General features: G+C 42.3%; 1 protein-coding gene across 1 annotated transcript in view; it reads left to right on the top strand.

The window, feature by feature from the left end:
- The window catches only part of LOC126188811 (eukaryotic translation initiation factor 5B-like), a 446,346-nt gene that overhangs the window by 133,665 nt on the left and 285,567 nt on the right, over positions 1-27,114 (top strand). The window contains exon 5 of the mRNA XM_049930424.1: positions 21,499-21,540. Coding sequence (XP_049786381.1) covers positions 21,499-21,540 — 42 coding nt within the window. The remainder of the gene's footprint in view (positions 1-21,498; positions 21,541-27,114) is intronic.

Below are 27,114 nucleotides of genomic sequence, written 5' to 3'. Positions count from 1 at the left end.
CCATACGGTAACATCAATGCAATGGTTGATCAGGTGACTATCACAGTTGTTGGGGTGCCCGAGGCATAAGGCAGACCCTTGGTGGTTGCCGGAAGTCGCTGAAGCAATTAAGGAGTGTCGGTGAGCTCTACAGCGGCAGAAGCGGCACCCTTCCCTGGAGCACCTCATAGCTTTTAAACTGCTCTGTGCCCGTGTTCGCTACCTTATCAAAGAACGGAAGAAGGAGTGTTGGGAGAGATATGTCTCCACCATTGGGTGTCACACGTCACCTTCCCAAGTCTGTGCAAAGATCAAACATCTTTTCGGGTACCAGGCCCCAACAGCTGTACCCGGTGCTACCATAAATGGCGAGTTGAGTACCGACGCTAATGTGATTGCCGAGCACTTTGCTCGAGCCTCTGCATCGGAGAATTACTGCCCAGCTTTTGCACACTCAAACAGCAGTTGGAAGGGAACGTCCTCTCATTCACTACACAGTGCAGTGAATCCTATAACGCCCCATTTACAGAGTGAGAGCTCCTCAGTGCCCTTGGACATAGCCCCGATACAGCTCCTGGGCCTGATCGCATCCGCAGCCAGATGATTATGCATCTCTTATCTGACTACAAGCAACATCTTCTCGTCCTCTTCAACCAGTTCTGGTGCGATGGCATCTTTCCATCACAGTGCCGGGAGAGCACCATTATTCCGGTGCTCAAACCCGGTAAAAACCCTCTTGACGTGGATAGCTATCGGCCCATCAGCCTCACCAGTGTTCTCTGTAAGCTGCTGGAATGTATTGTATGTAGGCGGTTGGGTTGGGTCCTGGAGTCACATGGCCTGCTGGCTCCATGTCAGGGCAGCTTCCGCCAGGGTTGCTCTACCACTGATAATCTTGTGTCCATCAAGTCTGCCATCTGAACAGCCTTTTCCAGATGGCAACACCTGACTGCTGTCTTTTTTGACTTATATAAAGCATACAACACGACTTGGCGACATCATATGCTTGCCACATTGTATGAGTGGTGTGTCCGGGGACAACTCCCAATTTTTATCCAGAACTTCCTGTCACTCCATACTTTCCGTGTCCAAGTTGGTGACTAGCAGAGTTCCATCTATATTCAGGAGAATGGAGTCCTGCAGGGCTCTGTATTGAGTGTCCCTCTATTTTTAGTGGCCATTAATGGTCTAGCAGCAGCTGTTGGGCCCTCCATCTCACCTTCTCTTTATGCAGATGACTTATGCATTTTGTACTGCTGCTCCAGTACTGTTGTTGCTGAGCAGCACTTCCAGGGAGCCATACACAAGGCACAGTCATGGGCTCTAGCCCACGGCTTCCAGTTTTCAGCTGCAAAGTCACGTGTCATGTTGGCGTCATACTGTTCGTCCGGAACCCACACTTTATCTTAATGATGATCCACTCACTGTAGTGGAGACATATCAATTCGTAGGACTTGTTTTCAATGCTTGATTGACTTGGCTTCCTCATCTTCATCAGCTTAAGCAGAAATGCTGGCAGCACCTCAATGCCCTCCATTGCTTGAGCAACGCCAATTGGGGTGCAGATTGCTGTGCACTGCTGCAGCTCTGCAGAACCCTTGTCCAATCCCGAATTGACTATGGGAGTGTGGTTTATGGCTCGGCAGCGCCCTCAGCATTGCATTTACTCGACCCTGTGCACCACTGTGGGTTTCGATTAGCGACAGGAACTTTTAGGACGAGTCTGGTGACCAGCGTACTGGTGGAGGCTGGTGTCCCTCCACTGCAGATCAGACGTGCGCACCCCCTGTGGATCCGGGGTAAGAATAGGCCCGAGGTATTCCTGCCTGTCGCAAGAGGCGACTAAAAGGAGTACCTTCCCCTCAAGTGGGTAGTTCGCGCCTGCGCCTGCGTCTGGAGATGGACAGTTCAACGACTTACTGTGGTGTGCGTACTGTAAGACCTTCGGTACACACAACATCAGATTATTTGACTTGTCGCTCTAACGAAGTAGGCGAGTGTCAGCAATATGTCTCGTGCTCTTATCGTGGCATGTTCATCTTCTGCCGTTAGGTCAGACGATAGAAATGCCACTTGCACGCTTAGAGTAGCAGATTGACGTTGACCAACTTTAAACAGAACTTGATTAATTTTCACACACATTTATTAACATAATAAAAAGCATAGACATTATGTAACTGGATTCTGGATGCTGTTTACAATTGACAATCTGAAGTTCCTTTGGACTTGGTACATTAATCTTATTCTCACATACCTCTGATACTTGACAAAGTGTCTATTCATTTCTCTTCATGGCTACGTACAGGAATATGATAATCTTATTAGGTGCAGACTGAAACTTGACTAAAGACTGGTACAGCCTAATGTAGACTGGTACAGACAGGTGCAGATAAATGCATACTAATGCAGACTGACTAATCGGAGGTCTGTACATTCGTTATAATACCTCGCGCATTCAGGTATCACTGCGCAAGTGTGATCCGCGAGGAAAAAAGGTGCTACGTTAGCAGCAATCTCATTGGCTGCGTTACATATTAATACGCGGATCGGCGGAAGCAGAATTTGGTCCATCTCTAAAGCAGTGCCATCTCGTAGTGCAGAGACGGACGAGCGCTGTGCCTGCGATGTTGTGCTTTGCGGGGCACGCTCTAGTGGGAAAGTTGTGTACGCGCTGACTACGCGGAACTATGTACACAACACTTACATTTGTGGTCATTTTGGTTTTTCGCTTATTCTAGTTTCTTCCTTCGTTTGTTTCCTTTCTTTGTCCTTCTCCCACTCCCACTGTCTTCCTTACTTTTTACCTTGCCTTCTTCTCCACTCTATGGTCTCCGCCTCGGCGTTTGAGACAGTCTGTCCTTTCTCTCTCTCTCTCTCTCTCTCTCTCTCTCTCTCTCTCTCTCTCTCTCTCCCCCTTTTTTTTCCCTATTCTTCTTTCCTCCCTGTGCGTGCCTGAAGACCGATCCATGTGTTCGCACGCGTAGCCAGTGACGAGGTAAAGCGTAATTCCCTGCCCTGCGTAGACAAGTAGGGCCCGTGCGTACCCCCTGGTAAAGGCCAGGCCCGGGGAGGGCTGATTGCCCGAGATGACACCTTCCGACCATGCCGATTGGTCCCTCCACCCGTTTCTCGGGAGGTGTGACCTGAGGTGTAAACATTCACCTAAGGCGGGAGCGCCCTCTGAGAGGGTCCCCACAAGGAAGGAGCACACCATCGGAGATGCTGGCAATCGTGGGGGATTCATCAGCAATGGATTTCTCTTCTTACAAAAGTACTACCACCTGCCCCAAAGTTCCTAGTAGTTTCTAGATCTGAGGACAGAAAGGATTTTTCATCTGTCAACCCTTTCATTATTCAGAAGGTTGTAGATGCCGTAGCTGGACCTGTCAAGTCTTGTACCAGGATGCGTAACGGTACCTTGTTGTTGGAAACTGAGAGCGCTTTTCAGGCGCAAAAACTCCTTTGGGCCACACTCCTGTACACGTTCCTTGTCCGGGTGGAGGCTCACCGCACTTTGATTTCGTCGCGTAGTGTGGCATCTACTAGATCATTCGACGGATTGACTGACAAGGAGATTCAGTCTTTCCTCGCTGAGCAGGGCGTGACAGCTGTCCATGGGGTCATGAAAAAGGTCGACAATGACCTTGTACCGACCTGGACACTTTTCTTGACCTTTGATAGTGTTCAGCTGCCGTCGCGCATCAAAGCGGGATATGAGGTTATTTCTGTTCGCCCCTATGTCCCGACACCTATGCGCTGCTACCAGTGTCAGCGTTTTAATCACACCCGCCAGTCTTGTTCTTATGCAGCTAAATGTGTCACTTGTGGCAGGAATGCCCATGAGTGTAACTGTCCACCTCCGTCTCCTCGTTGCGTGAACTGTCAGGGTGACCATGCAGCGTCCTCCCGCGACTGTCCCATCTACAAGGATGAACGCTGTATACAGGAAATTCGGGTCAAAGAGAAAGTGTCCACCTTGGCTGCTCGAAAGTTTTTTGCTAGTAGGAAGCCCACGCTGCTCCCAGCGGGGAAATACAGTACTGTCCTTGCCTCTCCTCGGCCTACCAGGGAGGTATCGACACAGACATGCGATATGACCTTTAACACTACGGTCGTCCGTTCGGCCAGTGCTAAGATCACCCGGTCAACATCCCTTCTTCCTCCTGTCACCCCTAAGACACAAACACCTTCATCAGCTTCTGCCAAGACTAAGACCCAGAAGTCAGATGCACAGGCCTTCAAGAAGGAACTGTCCCGTGAAGACTTCTTTCGTACCCCGAACTCCCAGCCATCGACCAGTACTTTGACTAAACGACCTTCCAAGAAGGTTCATAGAAAGAAAAGTTCTTCTTCTCCGCCACGGCCCGTTTCTTCTCCTGTGCCACCCAGCGGTTGCCGCCCCAGGCCATCATCCGTTTCGCCTGGCCACACTGCTGGTAGTCGAACATATGGTCGTTCACCGGCGGAAGTAGCTCCTCCTCCCGACCATCTTAACATGGTGGCCGATGAACCTATTGAAAAAATGGACGATGACTCTCCGCCTATTGATAGCGGCAGCAGTGCTCGCTCGAATCCAGGTCCTCAGCGGCCTTTGAGGTGACCCCTTCTTGCTTCTCCTTTTTCTTTTTCTTCTCATGATGGCACTTCTTCATTGGAATATTCGCGGCATTCGCTCCAACCGAGAGGACTTAAAGTTGCTGCTACGCTTGCACTGTCCCCTCATAGTAGCTCTCCAGGAAACGAAGCTATTCCCATGCGATCGTATTGACTTGGCACACTATACCTCTGTGCGTTTTGACCTACCCCCTGTGGCAGGCATTCCGGCTCATGGAGGGGTTATGTTGCTGGTCTGGGATGATATCTACTACGATCTCATCTCATTGCACACCGGTCTGCAGGCAAATGCCGTCTGAATTACTCTTCCCACTTTCACATTTTCCATTTGTACTCTTTACACTCCATTGTTGTCTGCCGTTACTAGGGCAGACATGATGCACATTACTGCTCTGCTACCTGCACCAGTTTTGTTGACGAGAGACTTCAATGCCCACCGTCCCCTTTGGGGCTCTCCAGCATCCTGCCTGAGAGGCTCCCTGTTAGCAGATCTTTTCAACGACATCAATCTTGTCTGCCTCAATACTGGCACCCTACTTTTCTTTCGGACACAACGCACACTTATTCCCATTTAGACCTCTCTATATGTACTACCAAACTTGCACATCGGTTTGAGTGGTACGCTCTTTCTGATACGTATTCGAGCGACCACTTCCCTTGTGTTATCCATCTCCTGCATCATATCCCATCTCCATGCTCAACTAGTTGGAACATCTCCAAAGCAGACTGGGGGCTCTTCTCTTCCAGGGCGACATTTCAGGATGAAAACTTCACAAGCTGCGATAGTCAGGTCGCACAACTCATGGAAATCATTCTCACTGCTGCTGAATATTCCAACCCTCATACTACTTCTTCTCCACGTCGCGTACTGGTCCCCAGGTGGACCGCACCATGTAGAGATGTGCTTTACCCACCTTTAAACGCTACCCTACGATGGCAAATTGTCTTAATTATAAACGATTACGTGCGCAGTGTTGTCGCAATATTAAAGAAAGCAAGAAAGCCAGCTGGGCTGCTTTCACAAGCTCCTTCAGCAGTTTTACTCCTTCTTCTGTTGTCTGGGGTAGCCTGCGTCGGCTATCTGGCACTAAGGTCCACTCACCAGTTTCTGGCTTGACAGTTGCAAATGACGTCCTTGTGGCCCCTGAGGATGTCTCCAATGCCTTCGGCCGATTTTTTGCAGAGGTTTCGAGCTCCGCTCATTACCACCCTGCCTTCCTCCCCCCGAAAACTGGCAGAGGAGGCAAGGCCACCTAACTTCCACTTCTCGAATCATGAAAGTTATAATGCCTCATTCACCATGTGGGAACTTCGAAAGTGCACTTGCCCGGTAACGGTCCTCCGCACTGGGGCCTGATTCTATTCATATTCAAATGCTGAAGAACCTTTCTCTTGCGGGTAAAGGTTTTCTTCTTCGTACTTATAATCACATCTGGATTGAGGGTCATGTTCCCACATGCTGGTGCGAATCTATTGTTGTCCCGATTCCTAATCCGGGGAAGGACAAGCACTTGCCTTCCAGTTATCGACCCATTTCCCTTGTCTGTTAGGTGATGGAATGAATGGTTAACTCTTGTTTGGTTTGGCTGCTCGAATCTTGACGCCTACTTACCAATGTACAATGTGGATTTCATAGGCGCCGCTCTGCTGTTGACCATCTGGTTACCTTGTCGACCTTCATTATTAATAACTTCTTGAGGAAGCGCCAGACAGTGGCTGTGTTCTTTGATTTGGAGAAGGCTTAAGACACCTGTTGGAGGGCGGGTATTCTCTGCACCATGCATACATGGGGCCTTCGTGGTCGCCTCCCTCTTTTTATTCGTGCATTTTTAATGGATCGAAAGTTCAGGGTATGTGTGGGTTCTGTCCTGTCTGCCGCCTTTCGCCAGGAGAATGGGGTGCCACAGGGCTCAGGTTTGAGTTTTGCTCTCATCGCCGTAGCGATCAATCCAATAATGGATTGCCTCTCAGCTGATGTATGAGGCTCCTTTTTCGTAGACGACTTTACCATCTACTGCAGCGTGCAGCGTACATGTTTCCTGGAGCGCTGTCTTCAGCATTGTCTTGACCGTCTTTACTCCTGGAGTGTCGCCAATGGCTTCTGTTTTTCTGTCGAGAAGACTGTCTGTCTTAACTTCTGGCGCTACAAAGCGTTTCTCCCACCGTCCTTACATCTCAGTCCCGTTGCTCTCCCATTTGTGGAGACAACAAAATTTTTAGGTCTTACATTTGACAGGAAACTTAGCTGGTCTCCACATGTGTCATATTTGGCTGCCCGTTGTACCCGTTCCCTAAATGTCCTCCGTGTTATCAGCGGTACGTCGTGGGGAGTGGATCGAACCATCCTACTTCGCCTCTATCTGTCGATCGTCCGCTCAAAGCTGGATTGTGGGAGCTTTGTATACTCCTCTGCACGGCCGTCCATCTTACGCCACCTCAACTCTATACAACATCGGGGTTTACGTCTTGTGATCGGAGCGTTCTATACTAGTCCCGTCGAGAGTCTTCATGCTGAAGCCGGTGAATTGCCACTAACCTACTGGCGCGATATACTGCTTTGTCAGTATGCCTGTCGGCTATTATCAATTCCAGACCACCTGTCTTATCGTTCCTTTTTTGATGACTCTCTAGACCGTCAATACGGGTTGTATGTATGTGCCCTGCTACCCGCTGGAGTTCGCTTTCGTTGCCTCCTTCAGCAACTTGATTTTCCACTCCCTGCAACCTCTAGAGTGGGCGAGAGCCAAACGCTACCTTGGCTCCAGGCTAAGGTTTGCGTTCACCTTGACCTCAGCTCGCTCCCCAAGGAGGTTACCCCAACTTCGGTATACTGCTCACGGTTTGTTGCAGTTCGTTCGAAGTTCATTAATACAATCTTCATTTATACAGATGGCTCTCAGACCAGTGACGTTGTGGGTGGTCTTTTATTGTCGGGGCACACAGTTTCAAATACTGGCTCCATGGCTATTGTTCAGTCTTCACAGCTGAGCTATTTGCCCTCTTTCGGGCTGTTCTTTACATCCGCCGCCACCGACATTCTCCTTATGTCCTCTGCTCTGATTCCCTGAGCGCCATCCAGAGCCTCAGTGATCCGTATCCGGTTCACCCTTTTGTGCATCGGATCCAACGCTCTCTTCAGCAGCTGATAGACGTCGGTTCTCCGGTTACCTTTATGTGAGTTACGGTTACTGGCCATGTCGGCATCCCTGGGAACGAAGCTGCAGATGCCGCGGCCAAGGCTGCGGTCCTCCAGTCTCGGACAGCTTCTTGTTGTGTGCCTTCATCTGATTTTAGCAGGGTCATTTGTCAGCGCATTTTCTCGCTGTGGCATGCCAATTGGTCTACACTTACTGAAAACAAGCTTCGGGCCTTGAAGCCTCTCCCCACGGCTTGGACGACCGCTTCACGCCCTTCTCGGTGGGAAGAGGTCGTTTTGGCCTGGTTACGGATTGGACACTGCCGGTTCAGCCACCGCCATCTGCTGACGGCTGCGCAGGCGCCGTTCTGCCCACGTGGGCAGTTGCTGTCGGTACGCCACATTTTAACGTCCTGTCCGAATTTAATACACTGTGCGTTGGTATTGGCCTGCAATTTACTCTGGATAAAATTTTTGCGGATGACCTAGGAGCAGCTGCTCGCCTTCTTCGTTTTATCCACTTGACAAACCTGTCCAAGGACATTTGATTATGCTGTTTTCTTTTAATCCCTTGCCTGTTAATGTGCCTTTTATAGTGTTGTCCTTTCTAGTTGCTGGTTTAACATTGTGCCTCGCAGTGCATTCATAAAAAAAAAAAAAAATCACCACGTGCGAAACTGCTCACTAGTTGTGCAGCACACATTCTTAGTTCCCCCGAGCATCCGAATTACCATCTCCTTTTCCCGCCTGCGGCCCAGATCGGGGCTAACAATTGTGATTCAAATGTGTTCTCTTCTATCCGAACTGCAGTCATTCTCTTTACTACCTCTACTTGCGGTCCGTTTATGTATGCCTCCATGGTGTACACCTCGGCCGCAGCTTCGTCTGGACCTATTGCATGGCCCTAAGGACTCTGGTAACCCCACTGCTCTCCGCCATCACTTCTCTCGATTCTTGATGTGTTCCGGGGCTCTGAAGTGGTTTACACCAACAGCTCAATGGCTGTTGGTCACGTAGGCTGTGCATATGATCATGGAGGACATGTTGAGCAGCACTCTTTGCCAGATGGCTGTAGTGTTTTCACTGCAGAGCCAGGGGCAATATCTTGTGCTCTTGAGTACATCCGCTCATGCCCTGGTGAGTCATTTCTCCTGTGTACTGACTCATTGAGCATTCTACAAACTATCGACCAGTGCTACCCTTGCCACCCTCTGGTAGTGTCCATTCAGGAGTCCATCTATGCCCTGGAACAGTCCCACCGTTCCGTGGTGTTTGTGTGGACCCCAGGACATGTCGGAATCCCCGGCAATGATCGTGCCGACAGGCTGGCCAAACAGGCGACGCGGAAACCGCTTCTGGAGATAGGATCTCCGAAGCTGACCTGTGTTCTTTCTTACACCGCAGGGTTTTCCGGCTATGGGAGACAGAATAGCGTAACATCACGCACAACAAACTGTGTGTCATTAAGGAGACTATGAATGTGAGGAAGTCTTACATGCAGGCCTCTTGCAGGGAATCAGTTGTCCTTGCCAGCTTCACATTGGCCATACATGGCTAACGCATGGTTACCTACTCCATCGTGAGGACCCACCTCAGTGTCGTTGTGACTTCCAAATGACAGTCGTCAACCTCTTGCTGGACTGCCCACTTTTAGCTGCTCTGCGGCAGGCTTTTAACTTTCCCAGCACCATGCCTTGGGTATTGGGCAACAATGCCTCCACAGCAGCTTTAGTTTTACGTTTGATTCGTGAGAGTGGGTTTTATACTACCTTGTAGGTTTTAGTGCAAGTCCTTTGTCCCTTTGTGTCCTCCACCCAAATGCTTTTAGTTTGGTGGTTTTAATGTGTTGCAGAGTGGCTGGCTTTTCCTTTTTATTCCTGTAGGTGGCCAGCCACTGTAATCTGCTTTCATGTTCCACTTCCTTCTGTTTCTAGCGTCTCTCTTGTTTTCTTGTCCTCTTTTGTTCCCTGTAGTATTTGTTGCCTTCCCTTCGTTCTTGTGGCTTTTCCTTTCTTTCAATTTTGTATTATATGTTTTGTCCATTTTATTCTTACCCTTGTGGCTTTGTTTTATTAGGAACAAGGGACTGAGTACCTTGTAGTTTGGTCCCTTCTCTCTCTTTAAACCAACCAATCAATCAGAGTTTTTCGTCTGTGATTGTTACTTAATTGAACAATGGAAAACTCAGTAGGGAATGTAACAATATTATGAAAAGGAAAGTTGCTACTCATCGAGTAGCGAGATGCTGAGCCGCAGATAAGCAAAACAGAAAGACTGTCACAAGTGAGCCAATAAGGCTTTCGTCAGAAATAGACGTTTGTCAGAAATAGACGTTCCTTTCCTTTTCATTATATTACTTCATTGAAGTGTTTCCTGGTTCTTTAAATATTGACGACAACAAGAAAACACCAGTTTCACATTATGATGCACTAAATGTCATCAAAATCATTGAAGCAATATTTAAGACTGATATATCTCTCACCAGAATTAAAAAAGCTCCTGACTTAGCACAATAACAGGTGAATGCGTCCTGGGCAGAGGGAAGTGATGTAAAAAAAAGAGAACTAACTTTTTGCCTTGTCTGGTGGTTTAAAAGACATTTAAATCAAAACATTTTGACATATTCACACCTTTTTACTTGTTAGTGTTAGTACCTATGTTATGGGATATAATGCACCATGTCAAGAAAAGTAACGTGATACAAGATGTCATATTGTATAATATGACATGTCATCATGTCATCATGTCATCCAACATGGCATTTGTCATGTTGTGCAGTATGAAACAGTATCATACTCTGGGATACTTCCTCTAACAGATGCACCCCGCCCCCTCCCCCCTCTCAGATACTTCCTATTGCAGATGCATCCCACTCTCTAAAACCACGTAAATTTGTGTCTGTTTTTCTTACTTCCCTCGCCATATATGTAATAGGGAGTGGGTCTGGAGAGCCCAATGTACTTCAGAAGAATTCGTTGAAGCTGCCATATAAGTGGAAAAGATAGTTTCCTTCTGTTACGTCCCTAACTCTACCCAGGACATGTTTGTCTTTTATGTGCTATGATAGGAGGATGTTTCATTCTGGTTCCCAACTTTCACTCTGTCATAATTTTGACATTTGACTGCCGTAGTTTGGCAACTGATAAAGATTTTTGTTGACTCAGCTGACAGCTGATCTGGTATATGTCTTTTTATTGTCTTTCGAACCATATGGCTTATATGGTGGCAATGGATAAAACCTTCAAGAAACAACAGGGTGTCCGTTAATTAGATGTATTTGTGTACCTTCCTTCAAAACTTGAACTTATTTGCACAAGTTTGAAACATAGAAGTGCCGTGTGAAAAAAACCTCGCAAAAACATGGTTTTTGCACATAAAATTCGAATAAAGCTAGATTTTTGAAAGCAAATTTTCAATTTTATTGTTAGAATGCATTTTTTATCTATTTGATTCACTTTAAACTGTTTCTGCACATTCAGTTCATGCAAGAATGAATTTTACTTACTACACTACTGGCCATTAAAATTGCTACACCAAGAAGAAATGCAGATGATGAACGGGTATTCATTGGACAAATACATTATACTAGAATTGACATGTGATTACAATGGGATGAGAAGTTCCGCCTTATGCAATACACCTTATTTCTTTTGTTTCACCCATACATGTTTCAGCACTTTTGTGCTATCATCAGTGGGTTCTATTTTACAACATTATGTAAAAGTTGCATTTATAACTTAATTGGCGAAAAGTAACATACCTTACATTATATTATTGTCCTCTTGTTTTGGTAGCTGTTATGCTACACAATATACAACATGTCATCTGCAAACAGCAAAACGTAATTTATTTTCTATTTGTTATGTATTTACGAACAGAAATAAGACTGTATCACGTTTTCTTTCTGTAACTTACAGTTTTGAAGTTGTGGTAGGTTTTCCTGTTTTGTTGGCGAAGTAAATGGGCTTACTTCTTTGCCTGTGTTCGTGTGGCAATGCAGTTTATCGATTATTCAAAACATAGGCGGAGTTTTCGCTGCCATTACGTGTTGTTGTGGTTGTGTGGCGTTCATTTGTTTCGTAGCGTGTTCTGTTGGCTGAGGCGCGCGAGTTTGAGTTGTATTAGGTGTCAGTTGTGTGTGGTTTATGTGGGTTAGTCTGTGTGTGATGAGTACTGGATCAGAGAGGGGTGTGTGTGTGTGTGTGTGTGTGTGTGTGTGTGTGTGAAAGAGAAAGAGAGAGAGAGAGAGAGAGAGAGAGAGAGAGAAGGAGATAGAAAGAAAGAAAGAAAGAAAGAAAGAAAGAAAAGAGAGAGGATTTATGTGTGTGTGTGTGTGTGTGTGTGTGTGTGTGTGTGTGTGTGTGTGTGTGTGTGTGTGTGTGTGTGTGTGTGTTTTACTTGTACAGTTCTTCTATTGTGGTGAAGAGAGTTTTGTTGCACAGTGATGTGTATTCATTGAGTACTTTCTTTCCTTGGGCTATTGATTTTTGGATGTGGTAGTTTTCTTCTATAGTTAATTTTTGGTATAGGCTGCTGCTGGTTTTTAGGATGTGAAGGTCAGTTTCAATGTTTGTTGGGTGGTGGTTGTGTGCTACCAGGTGGTCTGCAAATGTTGAGTGTGTGCTATTGCTTTTCAGTGCTCTGAGGTGTTCATTATATCTGGTTCTGAAGGTCCTGCATGTTTGGCCCACATATACAGATTGACAGCAGTTGCAAGTAAGTTGGTAGATGCCAGACTGGCTGTATTTGTCAGTGTTGGTGGTAATTCTTCCAAATCTGCTCTGTATTGTGTTGTTGGTTCTGTATGCTATGTTGAGTCCTTGTTTCTTTAGTATATTAGCCACCCTGTGTGTGACTTTGTTGTTGTAAGTCATTATGTGCCATTTGTTGCTTACTGTCTGCCGATTTGTTGTGTGATGAGTTGTGTTTGTATGTATGTGTGTTTCATGGTTATGTGCTGTTTGTTTTTGTATTTTGTGGTTTATTTTGTCTATTCTCTTTGCATCATATCCATTCTCCTGTGCAATTTGTTTTATTGTGTTCAGTTCTTGTGTGTAGTCATGCTTATTCATGGGTATTTTGTTCAGCCTGTGAAGTAAATATCTGAAGCTGGCTTCTTTGTGGGTTATGGGGTGATTGGATTGGTTATGAATAATGGTGCTGGTGAGTGTGGGTTTTCTGTAGATTGTGAATTCATGTTTGTTGTTCCTCTTGTGTATAGTGAGATCTAAGAAGTTAAGTTTTTCATCTGTTTGTGTTTCTATGGTGAATTGTATTTGTGGGTGGATGGAGTTTATGTTATCATGAAGTTCTTTTATGCGGGACAGTGGTTCATCTATTAAGCAAATTATGTCATCTACGTATCTGTACCAATATATTATTTTGTACTGTTTTGGTATTACTATTTTGTCAAAGATTTGTTTTTCTATTTGGTTGAGGAAAATGTCAGCTAGGAGGCCACTGATTGGGGATCCCATGGGTAGTCCATTTTGTTGAGAGTAAAATCTGTTGTTGAATGTGAAGTAGTTCTGTTCTGTGATGAGCCTGAGTATGGCTAATATTTCTTGTATGTTTGTTGTGGGTATGTTTCCTTGCAGTTGGAGGTTTCTTTCTATTATGTTGATGGTTTCTTCTGTTGGGATGTGTGTGTACATTGAAATTATATCAAATGAAACCAATGTTGTTGTGTTTGGTATGTTTTCATTTTTTATTTTTTCTATTAAGTCACTTGAGTTCTTTAGACTTCTGTTGTCAGTATATTTGTATATTGTCTGTAGCAGAGTGTGTGTGTGCTTGGCTAAGTGGTATGTTGGTGCTTTGGTGAAGTTAATTAATGGACATATGGGTATTCCGGGTTTGTGAACTTTAGGCAATGATTTTAGGGTGGGGGCCTTGGGATTTTTCTGTATCATTTTTTTGTTGTTGCTTTGGATGAATTCTAATGTTTTGTGAATGTATTCCTGTTTGTTTATGACTACTATTGAATTACCTTTGTCAGATTTTGTGATGATGGCATTTTCTTGTGTTAATTTATTCTGTAGTTTTCTGTAGGTTTTTTCTTCAGGAGTCCTAGTGTTTTCTTTTATGGTGGTTTTGTTCTCTTTGATTATATTTCTTATTTCCTCAGCAACTAGTTCTCTTGTTAGGTTTGCATTAAATTCAGGTGTGTTTAGTGTTTCTTGTTGCTTTATGATGTTTTCAGTTTCTGTTATGATATTTTCTACTGTCCTATGTGACACCAATGTGTTAATGTTATGTTTGGGACCCTTTTCAAGTAGGCTGCTTTCTTGTTCAGATAATTTTATGTCTGTTAGATTAATCACTCTTTTGTGAAAGGTGTGTTGGTTATATTGGTGGTGGGATTGGTGGGTGTTTGTGTGATTTAACATTTTTGTGAGTTTCTTTTTTTGGATTGTCTGTTTTCTTCCTATTATGGTCTCAGTGTATGTTCTAACCCTGTATATTAGTTCGTCAAAAAATGGTGGGTATGTTATGTGGTTGGCTAATTCTAAATGCAATCTGTATAATTCAATATTCAGAGTCTGTTTTTTGGAATACAAAGACCGGATTTCTTGCTTTATCCACATGATTTCTGCCTTACGTTTTGTCTGCTGAGCTGCTAGTGACATGTTGTTTTACCTAACTATGTAACAATAACTGTAAACAACATGTCACTAGCAGCTCAGCAGACAAAACGTAAGGCAGAAATCATGTGGATAAAGCAAGAAATCCGGTCTTTGTATTCCAAAAAACAGACTCTGAATATTGAATTATACAGATTGCATTTAGAATTAGCCAACCACATAACATACCCACCATTTTTTGACGAACTAATATACAGGGTTAGAACATACACTGAGACCATAATAGGAAGAAAACAGACAATCCAAAAAAAGAAACTCACAAAAATGTTAAATCACACAAACACCCACCAATCCCACCACCAATACAACCAACACACCTTTCACAAAAGAGTGATTAATCTAACAGACATAAAATTATCTGAACAAGAAAGCAGCCTACTTGAAAAGGGTCCCAAACATAACATTAACACATTGGTGTCACATAGGACAGTAGAAAATATCATAACAGAAACTGAAAACATCATAAAGCAACAAGAAACACTAAACACACCTGAATTTAATGCAAACCTAACAAGAGAACTAGTTGCTGAGGAAATAAGAAATATAATCAAAGAGAACAAAACCACCATAAAAGAAAACACTAGGACTCCTGAAGAAAAAACCTACAGAAAACTACAGAATAAATTAACACAAGAAAATGCCATCATCACAAAATCTGACAAAGGTAATTCAATAGTAGTCATAAACAAACAGGAATACATTCACAAAACATTAGAATTCATCCAAAGCAACAACATCACAGAATTAACAAGTGACCCAACAAACCGATACCAAAGCAAGTTACAGAAAACCCTGTGAAACATAGAAACAATTTTCACAGAAACACAGATTAAAAAAATGATACAGAAAAATCCCAAGGCCCCCACCCTAAAATCATTGCCTAAAGTTCACAAACCCGGAATACCCATACGTCCATTAATTAACTTCACCAAAGCACCAACATACCACTTAGCCAAACACACACACACTCTGCTACAGACAATATACAAATATACTGACAACAGAAGTCTAAAGAACTCAAGTGACTTAATAGAAAAAATAAAAAATGAAAACATACCAAACACAACAACATTGGTTTCATTTGATATAATTTCAATGTACACACACATCCCAACAGAAGAAACCATCAACATAATAGAAAGAAACCTCCAACTGCAAGGAAACATACCCACAACAAACATACAAGAAATATTAGCCATACTCAGGCTCATCACAGAACAGAACTACTTCACATTCAACAACAGATTTTACTCTCAACAAAATGGACTACCCATGGGATCCCCAATCAGTGGCCTCCTAGCTGACATTTTCCTCAACCAAATAGAAAAACAAATCTTTGACAAAATAGTAATACCAAAACAGTACAAAATAATATATTGGTACAGATACGTAGATGACATAATTTGCTTAATAGATGAACCACTGTCCCGCATAAAAGAACTTCATGATAACATAAACTCCATCCACCCACAAATACAATTCACCATAGAAACACAAACAGATGAAAAACTTAACTTCTTAGATCTCACTATACACAAGAGGAACAACAAACATGAATTCACAATCTACAGAAAACCCACACTCACCAGCACCATTATTCATAACCAATCCAATCACCCCATAACCCACAAAGAAGCCAGCTTCAGATATTTACTTCACAGGCTGAACAAAATACCCATGAATAAGCATGACTACACACAAGAACTGAACACAATAAAACAAATTGCACAGGAGAATGGATATGATGCAAAGAGAATAGACAAAATAAACCACAAAATACAAAAACAAACAGCACATAACCATGAAACACACATACATACAAACACAACTCATCACACAACAAATCGGCAGACAGTAAGCAACAAATGGCACATAATGACTTACAACAACAAAGTCACACACAGGGTGGCTAATATACTAAAGAAACAAGGACTCAACATAGCATACAGAACCAACAACACAATACAGAGCAGATTTGGAAGAATTACCACCAACACTGACAAATACAGCCAGTCTGGCATCTACCAACTTACTTGCAACTGCTGTCAATCTGTATATGTGGGCCAAACATGCAGGACCTTCAGAACCAGATATAATGAACACCTCAGAGCACTGAAAAGCAATAGCACACACTCAACATTTGCAGACCACCTGGTAGCACACAACCACCACCCAACAAACATTGAAACTGACCTTCACATCCTAAAAACCAGCAGCAGCCTATACCAAAAATTAACTATAGAAGAAAACTACCACATCCAAAAATCAATAACCCAAGGAAAGAAAGTACTCAATGAATACACATCACTGTGCAACAAAACTCTCTTCACCACAATAGAAGAACTGTACAAGTAAAACACACACACACACACACACACACACACACACACACACACACACACACATAAATCCTCTCTCTTTTCTTTCTTTCTTTCTTTCTTTCTTTCTTTCTATCTCCTTCTCTCTCTCTCTCTCTCTCTCTCTCTCTCTCTTTCACACACACACACACACACACACACACACACACACACACACACACACACACACCCCTCTCTGCTCCAGTACTCATCACACACAGACTAACCCACATAAACCACACACAACTGACACCTAATACAACTCAAACTCGCGCGCCTCAGCCAACAGAACACGCTACGAAACAAATGAACGCCACACAACCACAACAACACGTAATGGCAGCGAAAACTCCGCCTATGTTTTGAATAATCGATAAACTGCATTGCCACACGAACACAGGCAAAGAAGTAAGCCCATTTACTTCGCCAACAAAACAGGAAAACCTACCACAACTTCAAAACTGTAAGTTACAGAAAGAAAACGTGATACAGTCTTATTTCTGTTCGTAAATACATAACAAATAGAAAATAAATTACGTTTTGCTGTTTGCAGATGACATGTTGTATATTGTGTAGCATAACAGCTACCAAAACAAGAGGACAATAATATAATGTAAGGTATGTTACTTTTCGCCAATTAAGTTATAAATGCAACTTTTACATAATGTTGTAAAATAGAACCCACTGATGATAGCACAAAAGTGCTGAAACATGTATGGGTGAAACAAAAGAAATAAGGTGTATTGCATAAGGCGGAACTTCTCATCCCATTTTCTTAGCAAGCACGGAGACAACAAGAAGAACTGCACCACAAGATGATTATGTGATTACATTTTCACGCAATTTGGGTGCATAGGTCCTGAGAAATCAGTACCCATAACAACCACCTCTGGCCGTAATAACTGTGGTGTCACCGCCAGACAACACACTTGCTAGGTGGTAGCTTTTAAATCGGCCGCGGTCCGCTAGTATACGACGGACCCGCGTGTCGCCACTGTCAGTAATTGCAGACCGAGCGCTACCACACGGCAGGTCTAGAGAGACGTACTAGCACTCGCCCCAGTTGTACAGCCGACGTTGCTAGCCATGGTTCACTGAGAATTACGCTCTCATTTGCCGAGACGATAGTTAGCATAGCCTTCAGCTACATTTGCTACAACTTAGCAAGGCGCCGTATTCAATTGCTATAATACTTCTGTATAATCAAGAGCAATGTTCTACAAATGTGGATTAAAGTTAAGTAGTGCAGAAGCTACGTACTTTTCTTTATAGCATTAATTACGTATCCTGTTTCAGACCTCACGCCAGCCTTCGTGAGCTTATAGCGTGCATTTCGGCCTCCTCTAAAAACAGTGTTGGCAATTCTGCCGACACTTCAGTAACGGCCTTGCTACTCCTGGGCATTGAGTCAAACAGAACTTGGATGGCGTGTACGGGTACAGCTGCCCATGTAGCTTCAACACGATACCACAGTTCATCAAGAGTAGTGACTGGAGTATTGTGACGAGCCAGTTGCTCGGCCACCATTGACCAGACGTTTTCAATTGGTGAGAGGTCTGGAGAATGTGCTGGCCAGGGCAGCAGTCTAACATTTTCTGTATCCAGAAAGGCCCGTTCAGGACCTGCAACATGTGGTCGTGCATTATCCTGCTGAAATGTAGGGTTTCGCAGGGATCGAATGAAGGGTAGAGCCATGTGTAGTAACACATCAGAAATGTAACATCCACTGTTCAAAGTGCCGTCATTGCGAACAAGAGGTGACCGAGACGTGTAACCAATGGCACCCCATACCATCACGCCGGGTAGTATGCTAGTATGGCGATGACGAATACACACTTCCAATGTGCGTTCACCGTGATGTCGCCAAACACAGATGAGACCATCATGATGCTGTAAGCAGAACCTGGATTCATCCAAAGAAATGATGTCTTGCCATTCGTGCACCCAGGTTTGTCGTTGAGTACACTATCGCAGGCACTCCTGTCTGTGATGCAGCGTCAAGGGTAACCACAGCCTGCTGATAGTCCATGCTGCTGCAAACGTTGTTGAACTGTTTGTGCAGATGGTTGTCGTCTTGCAAACGTTCCGATCTGTTGACTCAGGGATTGAGACGTGACTGCACGATTCTTACAGCCATACGGATAAGATGCCTGTCATCTCGACTGCTAGTGAAACGAGGTCGTTGGGATCCAGAACGGCGTTCCGTATTACCCTCCAGAACCCACCGATTCCATATTCTGCTAACAGTCGTTGGATCTCAACCAATGCTAACAGCAATGTCACGATACGATAAACCACAATCGCGATGGGGTATAATCCGACCTTTATCAAAGTCGAAAACGTGATGGTATGCATTTCTCCTCCTTACACGAGGCATCACAACAACGTTTCACCAGGCAACGCCGGTGAACTGCTGTTTGTGTATGAGAAATTTGTTGGAAACTTTCCTCACGTCAGCATGTTGTAGGTGTCGCCAGCGGCGCCAACCTTGTGTGAATGCTCTGAAAAGCTAATCATTTGCATATCACAGCATGTTCTTCCTGTTGGTTAAATTTAGCGTCTGTAGCACATCATTTTCGTGGTGTAGCAATTTTAATGGCCAGTAGCGTACATTTAGCTCGACTTGAAATCGTCATATCTCAACAATGGATAAAGATACAAAAAGATTTGTTTCATATTTATTCATTTATATACCTTTGTGCAAAGTTTAAACCACATAAAATTCAAACAAAGCAAGATTTTTCAATAGGTTAAAGCTTATCTTAGACAAAAGTCCAATACATCAGTGGACGAAATTTGAACCATCAGTCTCACTCTGGTCTGGAGTTATTTAAGGGTGACGCCTTTTGCATGTAAAATCCAAACTGTGCACATATAGATGGTCCCATTAGCAGAGTATTAATTTCAGCTCAGTTCAAATCTATTGTAAAAGGAATTTATCGAGTCTTACAGTATGCCCTGTGGGCCAGCTCCAGTTCATTCCTCAAACCCTTGCTAAATACTGTATACTGTAACATAGCTATAATACGACAAATGTTCAATTGACTATACAAGTGGCCACTGATCTGGGCTAAATCAAAAGCATTTACCCCATGTTCCTAGCTTAAATAGGAACCGAGCACTAAGACCTCCCTAACAACAGTTCTATGCGTGACCTTTTCTGACATATTTGTTACAGCACTTCTGCACTGTAACAATTTGGAGTTCATATGTTGAAATTTGGTTATGTTGTGGATGATGATGTTTTCATTTCTAAAGCTGAACAAAGGTACTTTGGTATGACATCATAATTATCTTTGAAATTTTTGAGAGACTGCCAACAACATGAGTTCCATGTACATTGTACCTACCAGAATTTGACCTCTGCTTACTTAAAAGTTCTTCTGAAATTTGAGTTGTGTAAGGAAAGGCACCAAATTTGGCACATAATCACCTGCTCTTGACAAATCACCTGCTGCACCTGAATCCATATGTCAGACTATCAGTATTTGAGAGAGATGGAGAAGGGGGGAGGTGCACCATGTACTTGCACAGTTGATGTCCTGAATGTGTTCTTCTTCTTCTTCATGTGCCGTCTCCTCTAAGAAGGTTGGCTGTCATCATGGCAATTTCTGATCTTGATTTGGCTGATCTAAGGAGTTCTGACGTTGAGCAGTTGTACCAATTTTTTAAATTGTCAATCCAGGATGTCCGTCTTCTACCCCTCGTTCTGAATGCGTTAATGGTATCTAAATTGAGAACTCTCCCAAGGAATGTGTGCCTGCCTTCTTTGGGACACTAGAACACAGGGCAATACCCTCCACACCAGGGTGCCAGCTGTGGAGAGAGCCCCTACTTAGCCTGTGCCATCCTACTTAGTGTGTGCCATCAGGCAGGATAATCCATAGTGAAATGAATTAAACAGTCTGAAACCAGAGGGTTTGAGGCCTTAGCAGTCCATTTGGCTATGCAGTGTAATTATGATGCTGACTATTACAAGCCTGTTGCATCTTCATCCTTGGCTATAGCATGGGAGAAGGGAGAGCACTGTTAGAATGCAGGGTGGTATTACCCACCATATTTATTTTTTACCAGAATGTTTGGCAGTACCTCTTTAACCAACATTCATCATAGAACATACTGAGGACAGCTTCGGAAATGATACAGAATACCTCTGTCCTAATAAGAGCAACAGCCTCTGGTCAGTTGTAAACTTTGCTTCTTTGTACTTTTCTAAGTGGTAGTCCAGTTACTGAAAGCTCCTACAGAGGACTTAAAATGACCCAGGGTATTATTTCCCAGTGTAACTTGACTCTTTAATTGGATATGAAATATCATACCTCCCTGAAATAGTGTTGGCTACAGTTTTTCCACCTTATTCAGAGAGATGCAAAAGACAACTGATTAGATGCAAGAGTATCCTTCCTAGCAATTGAAAGAACCACACTCTCATAGAAAGTAAGAATTAGGTCTGCTGCTGTTATGCCATGTCTTATGCACCACATTTGTTTTGGAATGTGTGTTAATTTGCATGTTTGTGTACTTGTTGCGTGTTTTAGATATGTGCATATCTATTTAGTTTCACTGCTCATACTTCTTTGAGAATGCATATGTTGCTATAGTTTATCTTTGACAGTTTCCAAATGCTGTACTTATTCAGTTTTTAATGTTAGCAATTCTCTCTCTCTCTTTCTCTCTCTCTCTCTCTCTCTCTCTCTCTGTCTCTCAAGCCAGTGTGTGTATTATATAGATAACATTAATATACATTTGTTATCTATGATCTATTTAGGTGCAGCAGGTACCGAAGCAAGAGTGTAGGGCCCGAGCTAGGGTGAGTTTAAAAATTGTGAACAATCTACTTGTAAATTGTGGCAATGTTGGTGGTGGTGGTGGTCGTTGTTGTCATAGTGGTTGTATTAGGAGTAGGAGTAGTAGTAGCAGCAGCAGCACTGTAGTTTTCCCCAAGATTTTTTGCGCAGTGCTATTAAATAGTGCAAGTTACAGAGAAATATGTTTCAACATAGTAGAATTGTTGTTGTATTACAACTTTATTCTAATTAGTACCATACCCACATGGCTATTATTGTACACTGTCTCACTTGCACTTAACTCTCAAATCACTCACTCCAGTTCACTCATTACTTGTGTCCTGTGCTTGACTATCTTCAGCAATCTATTATACATTTTGAGGTAACTGAAACCACAATAAATATCCTGAGCAGAAAATTCCATATACAAGGATACATCATTTACACAATATACATTTCATCTGCATAGGTACTCTTTTACAACAAAAATATTCTTTTTGCCAAAATGTTGCTGTCTTAATAGATGGTTGAGGTTAAATAATTTTTTAATTTATTTCTAAATGTGTATCATTCTGTGCTTTTTATTCTGTGTGGTAGTTTTTTTTGTAGAGAATGTATCCATCATTTACTGGATTCCTTTCACTTAATTTCACTCTACAGTTACTATTTTATTGCACAATTCTGGATCCATCTTTATAAAAGTGCCCATCATATGGATTTATCTGAAACAATCGAATTTGTAAAAATTAAGTTTCTCTTGGTTTTTATAACATTAGTTAAGTATTCAGAAATCTGTAGTACAATGTTTGGCAAAGGTTTGTGTGTCAGTAAAAAGGACATAAACACTGCACTCAAAGGTTATAATATTTTTGTTGTTTGATTACTAAATTGTAAGATGTTTATTTCAACCCTGAGCATGTTGGAACTGCAATCCACAGAGAAATATGTTATTAGTTTCAGTATAAAAATGTGATAGACTTTTACAGGTTATCCTATGGAAGTATTCTGAATATTACTTAAATTACAGTATATAACCAAATAAATTTAAACTGTGCTAGTTGTGCTTTAAAAACTGATTTTAAATTGAATGTAGGGGCATATGTGGATTCTGACCATAATTTATTGGTTATTAACAGCAGATTAAAATTGAAGAAATTGCAAAAATAAGGAGATTTCAGAAGGAAAATTAGGCAATGATTGACTAAAACAGAGGAAATAAATACAATGGAAGGTGAATTGGTAGCTTTGAGAAATTAAATATTGAATGCAGCAGAGAAATGAATAGGTAAAAAGACAAGGCCTTATGTAACATAGAAGATATTAGATTTAACTAACAAAAAGAATATGTAAAAATGTGGTAAATAAATCATTCAAAAGGAATTAAAAATTGACCACAAGTGCAAAATGACTAAGTGGGTTTGGCTAAAGGACAAATGCAAAGCTACGGAAGCATATATGACTAGGCGAAAGATATATGCACCTAGAGGAAACAAGTGGAGAAAAGAGAAGCAACTGTATAGCAAGAAATCGGGTGGCAGGGCAGTACAAAGCAAATTAGGGAAAACAGAGATGTGGAAGGTATGCATAGAAGTGCTATACAAGGGAAATGAACTTGAAGGCAATATTATAGAAAGGGAAGAGGAAGTAGATTAAGATTATTTGGGAGGTGTGAGACTGTGAGAAGACTTTGACTAAGCACTGAAAGACCTTAGTCAAAACAAGGTATCTGAGGTAGAGGACATTCCATCAGAACTGTTGAGATCCTTGAGAGAGTTGGCCATTCTGAAACTGTTCCATCTGGTGCACAAGACGTATGAGACAGTCAAAATACCTATATACATATAGAAGAATGCAGTAATTCCAATTCCAAAGGACACAGGAAAGCTGCCTTTTTCCAGGTCACAATGCGACGAAGCAAGCTTGGATATTTTTACTTCCCCTCACGTTTCACCATCTGTCTCCCTCAAATTCATTTTTTAAATTTTAACAAATTACCATTAACATACGTGAATATAATCTGCATTTCCATAAAAGAGAAAGGTTGGAGCTTAGTTTTAAAGAATATAGCACCAGATCTAATTTTGTGCTTAGTTTTATGTATGTAATTGATTTTCTAATTTATTATGACTATTCCTCATTAGTATATTTTGTTATAGTTTGAAATCAGTAATTGTTTCTTCACTTAAATTCTATTGTTGTACTTAAATTTTATTGTTGACGTATAAACAAACATAAATTCTGTAATAATTATAAACGTTTGGAAGATTAGACACTAGGATTCTTAAAGGATCTATTTGGCTCTATTTGGAAACATGTTAGCAAAACCAGCCCTTGATTAATTCCAAAGTAATTTCCAGTTTTGTCAAAAGTATTGTTTGCGTAAATCTATATGTCAATTTCATCATTTCATCATTTCATCAAATAATTCGGCCTAAACATTGTAGTAGAAGAAACTGTTAAAAGGAACGAATTTTTTGGTGTATTCATTTAATTTCATGAGTTAAGTTATAATTGTAATTTCTGTAAATTTAACTTCAAACAATGTGTAGTTTCAGTGCCTATTGTTATGAAATATAAGGGCCCGATTTTAGGTCACGAGACAGTCAGTCCATGGCCGAGTTTCGGACGACGAACCTGTATTGGTTAGAATGTCAACAATGCATCAACTAAACAGCGAAATAAGTGTTACACCAATAAGGCGTGCCTTAAACCAATGGCAGTGTCTGCTCCATATGTACCTTTCTATTCTTCAAGACATGTGAACTTTGTGGTTAGGTTTTTACTGCTCGTAGATGTTCAGTAGTAAACTATTGTAGCAGTATGTGGAGGTTTGCCTGCACACTATTAATGAGGCTTCTCGAAAGTTACACAATAGTGCAGTGGTAATACAACTGTGTATTATTAGGGGGTTGTGAACAGTGAAATTAAAGTACTGTGAAACGCAACTGTGCACATGTTGGCTATGTTATTTACAGTAGTCAGTGTCAGAATCCACAACCCATTTTTCAGCCAGTGTAGCAATGCAGTACGTTGGCACTGAGGACAATCAACAAAGAAATAAAGAAGGCGAACAGCTACAACCACCTATGTCATATGCACCATTCCTGTCCAAACTGTTTCCTGCGCCAACCACTGTCACTACTTAGTCCTCTTTTGGAAAAATCCTTACATAAAGACTCAAAGTCCTCTGTCACCTGACTTAGCTCTACATTTGGTTTGAAAATGCTGGTAACCTGGTACACTTCCTCTAAACTTTCCTGTATTTGAGGCCCTACATCTCGCCCATGGCTGCAGCGGCAGCAGCAGCATTAGCATTAGCATTCCTAGGCTTTCTGACATTGGTTGAAGAGTAGTGCACATTCTTCTCCTAGTCTTGCATGAGGCTCTGTTTCACTTAACTCTGGCATTGGTAGATACACATTTCTAGTGTTGATAATGATACTATCAAACTGTGTTCTCTTTCTCCCTGTCTCCTTAACAACAGCCCGTTCCCAGCCATCCTTCTCCCCACTGTCTCCCTTGATCTTGATAAGTTCCTCCTGTGCTTCTTTCAACTGTGCCTGAAGGGCACAGATTTTCCTTTCCTGTTCCTCAATCAAAATGTCCCTTTTGCATACTCTGCAGTTCTAGGATAGAGCCTCTTCTGTTTTCCCACTGAACCCCTCCCAGTGAAAATATTTCCTATGATATTTGCCACAAATCCCCTCCTCACTACACTATAACAGCTCCCGCACATGGTACATTTTGAAAGAAGAATTAAATTAGACATCAAAGACTGTGTAAAGTTTGTCAAAGACATGAGATTTGCTGATTTGGAGATATAATGACAGAAGAATGAATTAGTAGTTCCTTTGTATTTAGAGGATTTGTAGTAGTAAGACTGTTTGGTTAGGTTTTTAAGTATTTACAACTCAGAAAATTTAGGTCTATATCCTGTCTGTTTAACTAACAAGACAATTTTTTGTGAGTTTAATAGCTTTCTATGCACTTATGCAGCTAACCAACAAACACATTGATTAGAACATCTTGGACTATTTGAGCAAACAGTAAACGATTTGCCACATTATTCTACATGTAAAGGTGTCTGAACTTGCATGTAAGGTAAAGGAAAGAAACAAGTTTATAGATCCTCTTCCGCATCTTCCCAGAGAAGAATGCGCTTGAGAAGATAAAGTAAGGCAAACTTTAGTCACTCTTACAGAACAAGCACACATCAAGAAAACTTCTCATTGAGAATAAGCTTCGCCATATGCAAAGATATGGGGTAGGAGACTGTATACTTTTGAAAACTTGCCCAAAATCTTCTCTTCTCCAACATAAGAACTGTTAATGGCAATTACGAGGGCCTTTTTTACAACCTCCGATAGGCTATAAATAACAGACAAGTTCATAGAAAACAATTATTTTATTACCAGAAGTTTTGTACACTTACGGTTACTTCTCAACATAACCAGCAGAAAGATTGAGACATTTGTCGTACCTGTGGACAAGCTATGCAATACCCTCTTCAAAAAATGTTACCGCCAGTGATTTCAAATGAGCATTGACGTTGTTTTGAAGGTCTTCATTGGTTTGAAAGTGCTGCTCTCCTAGCCACATCTTCAGTTCAGGGAAAAGATGAAAGTCGCTGTGTGCCAGGTCAGGACTGAACGGTGGATGATCGAAAATTCCCATTGAAATTGTTCATGGAGCCGTTGGGTTGTTCTAGCAGTGTGTGGACGACTGTTGTCATGGATCAACACAATCCCTGAAAGTCATCATTCCTCTTTGTTTGTTTTGAATGGTTCTCCCCAAACATTATAAAGTTTCACAATAAGCAGCTGCATTGATAGTGGTTCTGGGCTGCATAAACCCTACAAGCAACACACCTTTTTGGTCCCAAAACATGGCAGCCATAACCTTTCTGTTGTTGAATGTTTGTTTGAATGTTTTTTTGGTGAATTTGGGTGCATCCATCGTGATTGTTGTTTTGTTTCTAGCATGTCATATTGGATCAAAGTTTCATCCCCAGTAACAATTGATTTCAGAAAGGTCTCTCCTTCATCGTGATAACGGTAAAGGAAATTCAACGCTGACACCATTTCGTGACCTTTGTGGGCGTCCATGAACGATCACAAAGTTTTTTGTAGTCTAAATGTTCAGTAATGATAGTGTGTACGACAGATCTTGAAACTACCGGAATTTCCATAGACAAAGCAGTTCTGGTGAACCTACGATTTTCTCTAAACATTCTGTCAACTTGTTCAACAAGGGCAGCTGTAACGACCCCCTTCGTCATGCACGTCATTTCAGCCATCTTCAAACTTTCGGCACCATTCATGCACAACACTATCAGTCATAAAGTTATCACCATACACTCAGGTCATTCTCTGATGAAATTCTGCTGCACTATTTCCTTCTGCTTGCAGAAACTGAATTACACTTCATAATTCACACTTGGTGAGAGCAACAATGACAGCAGCCGTGTTTACATGGCTGTACTGCAACACGGTCTGATGCCTTGAGGTCGGCAGTGACGGAGTGTGTACTGTGAAAGTAGTGCAGTAGCCTACAGTGCATGTCCACTTTCTGCTGCTCGTGTAGGTTCTATACTAAGT

The sequence above is a fragment of the Schistocerca cancellata genome, chromosome 5, assembly GCF_023864275.1.
Source record: "Schistocerca cancellata isolate TAMUIC-IGC-003103 chromosome 5, iqSchCanc2.1, whole genome shotgun sequence".
Lineage (NCBI taxonomy): Eukaryota > Metazoa > Arthropoda > Insecta > Orthoptera > Acrididae > Schistocerca > Schistocerca cancellata.
This window is presented reverse-complemented; position numbering and strand designations above follow the sequence as displayed.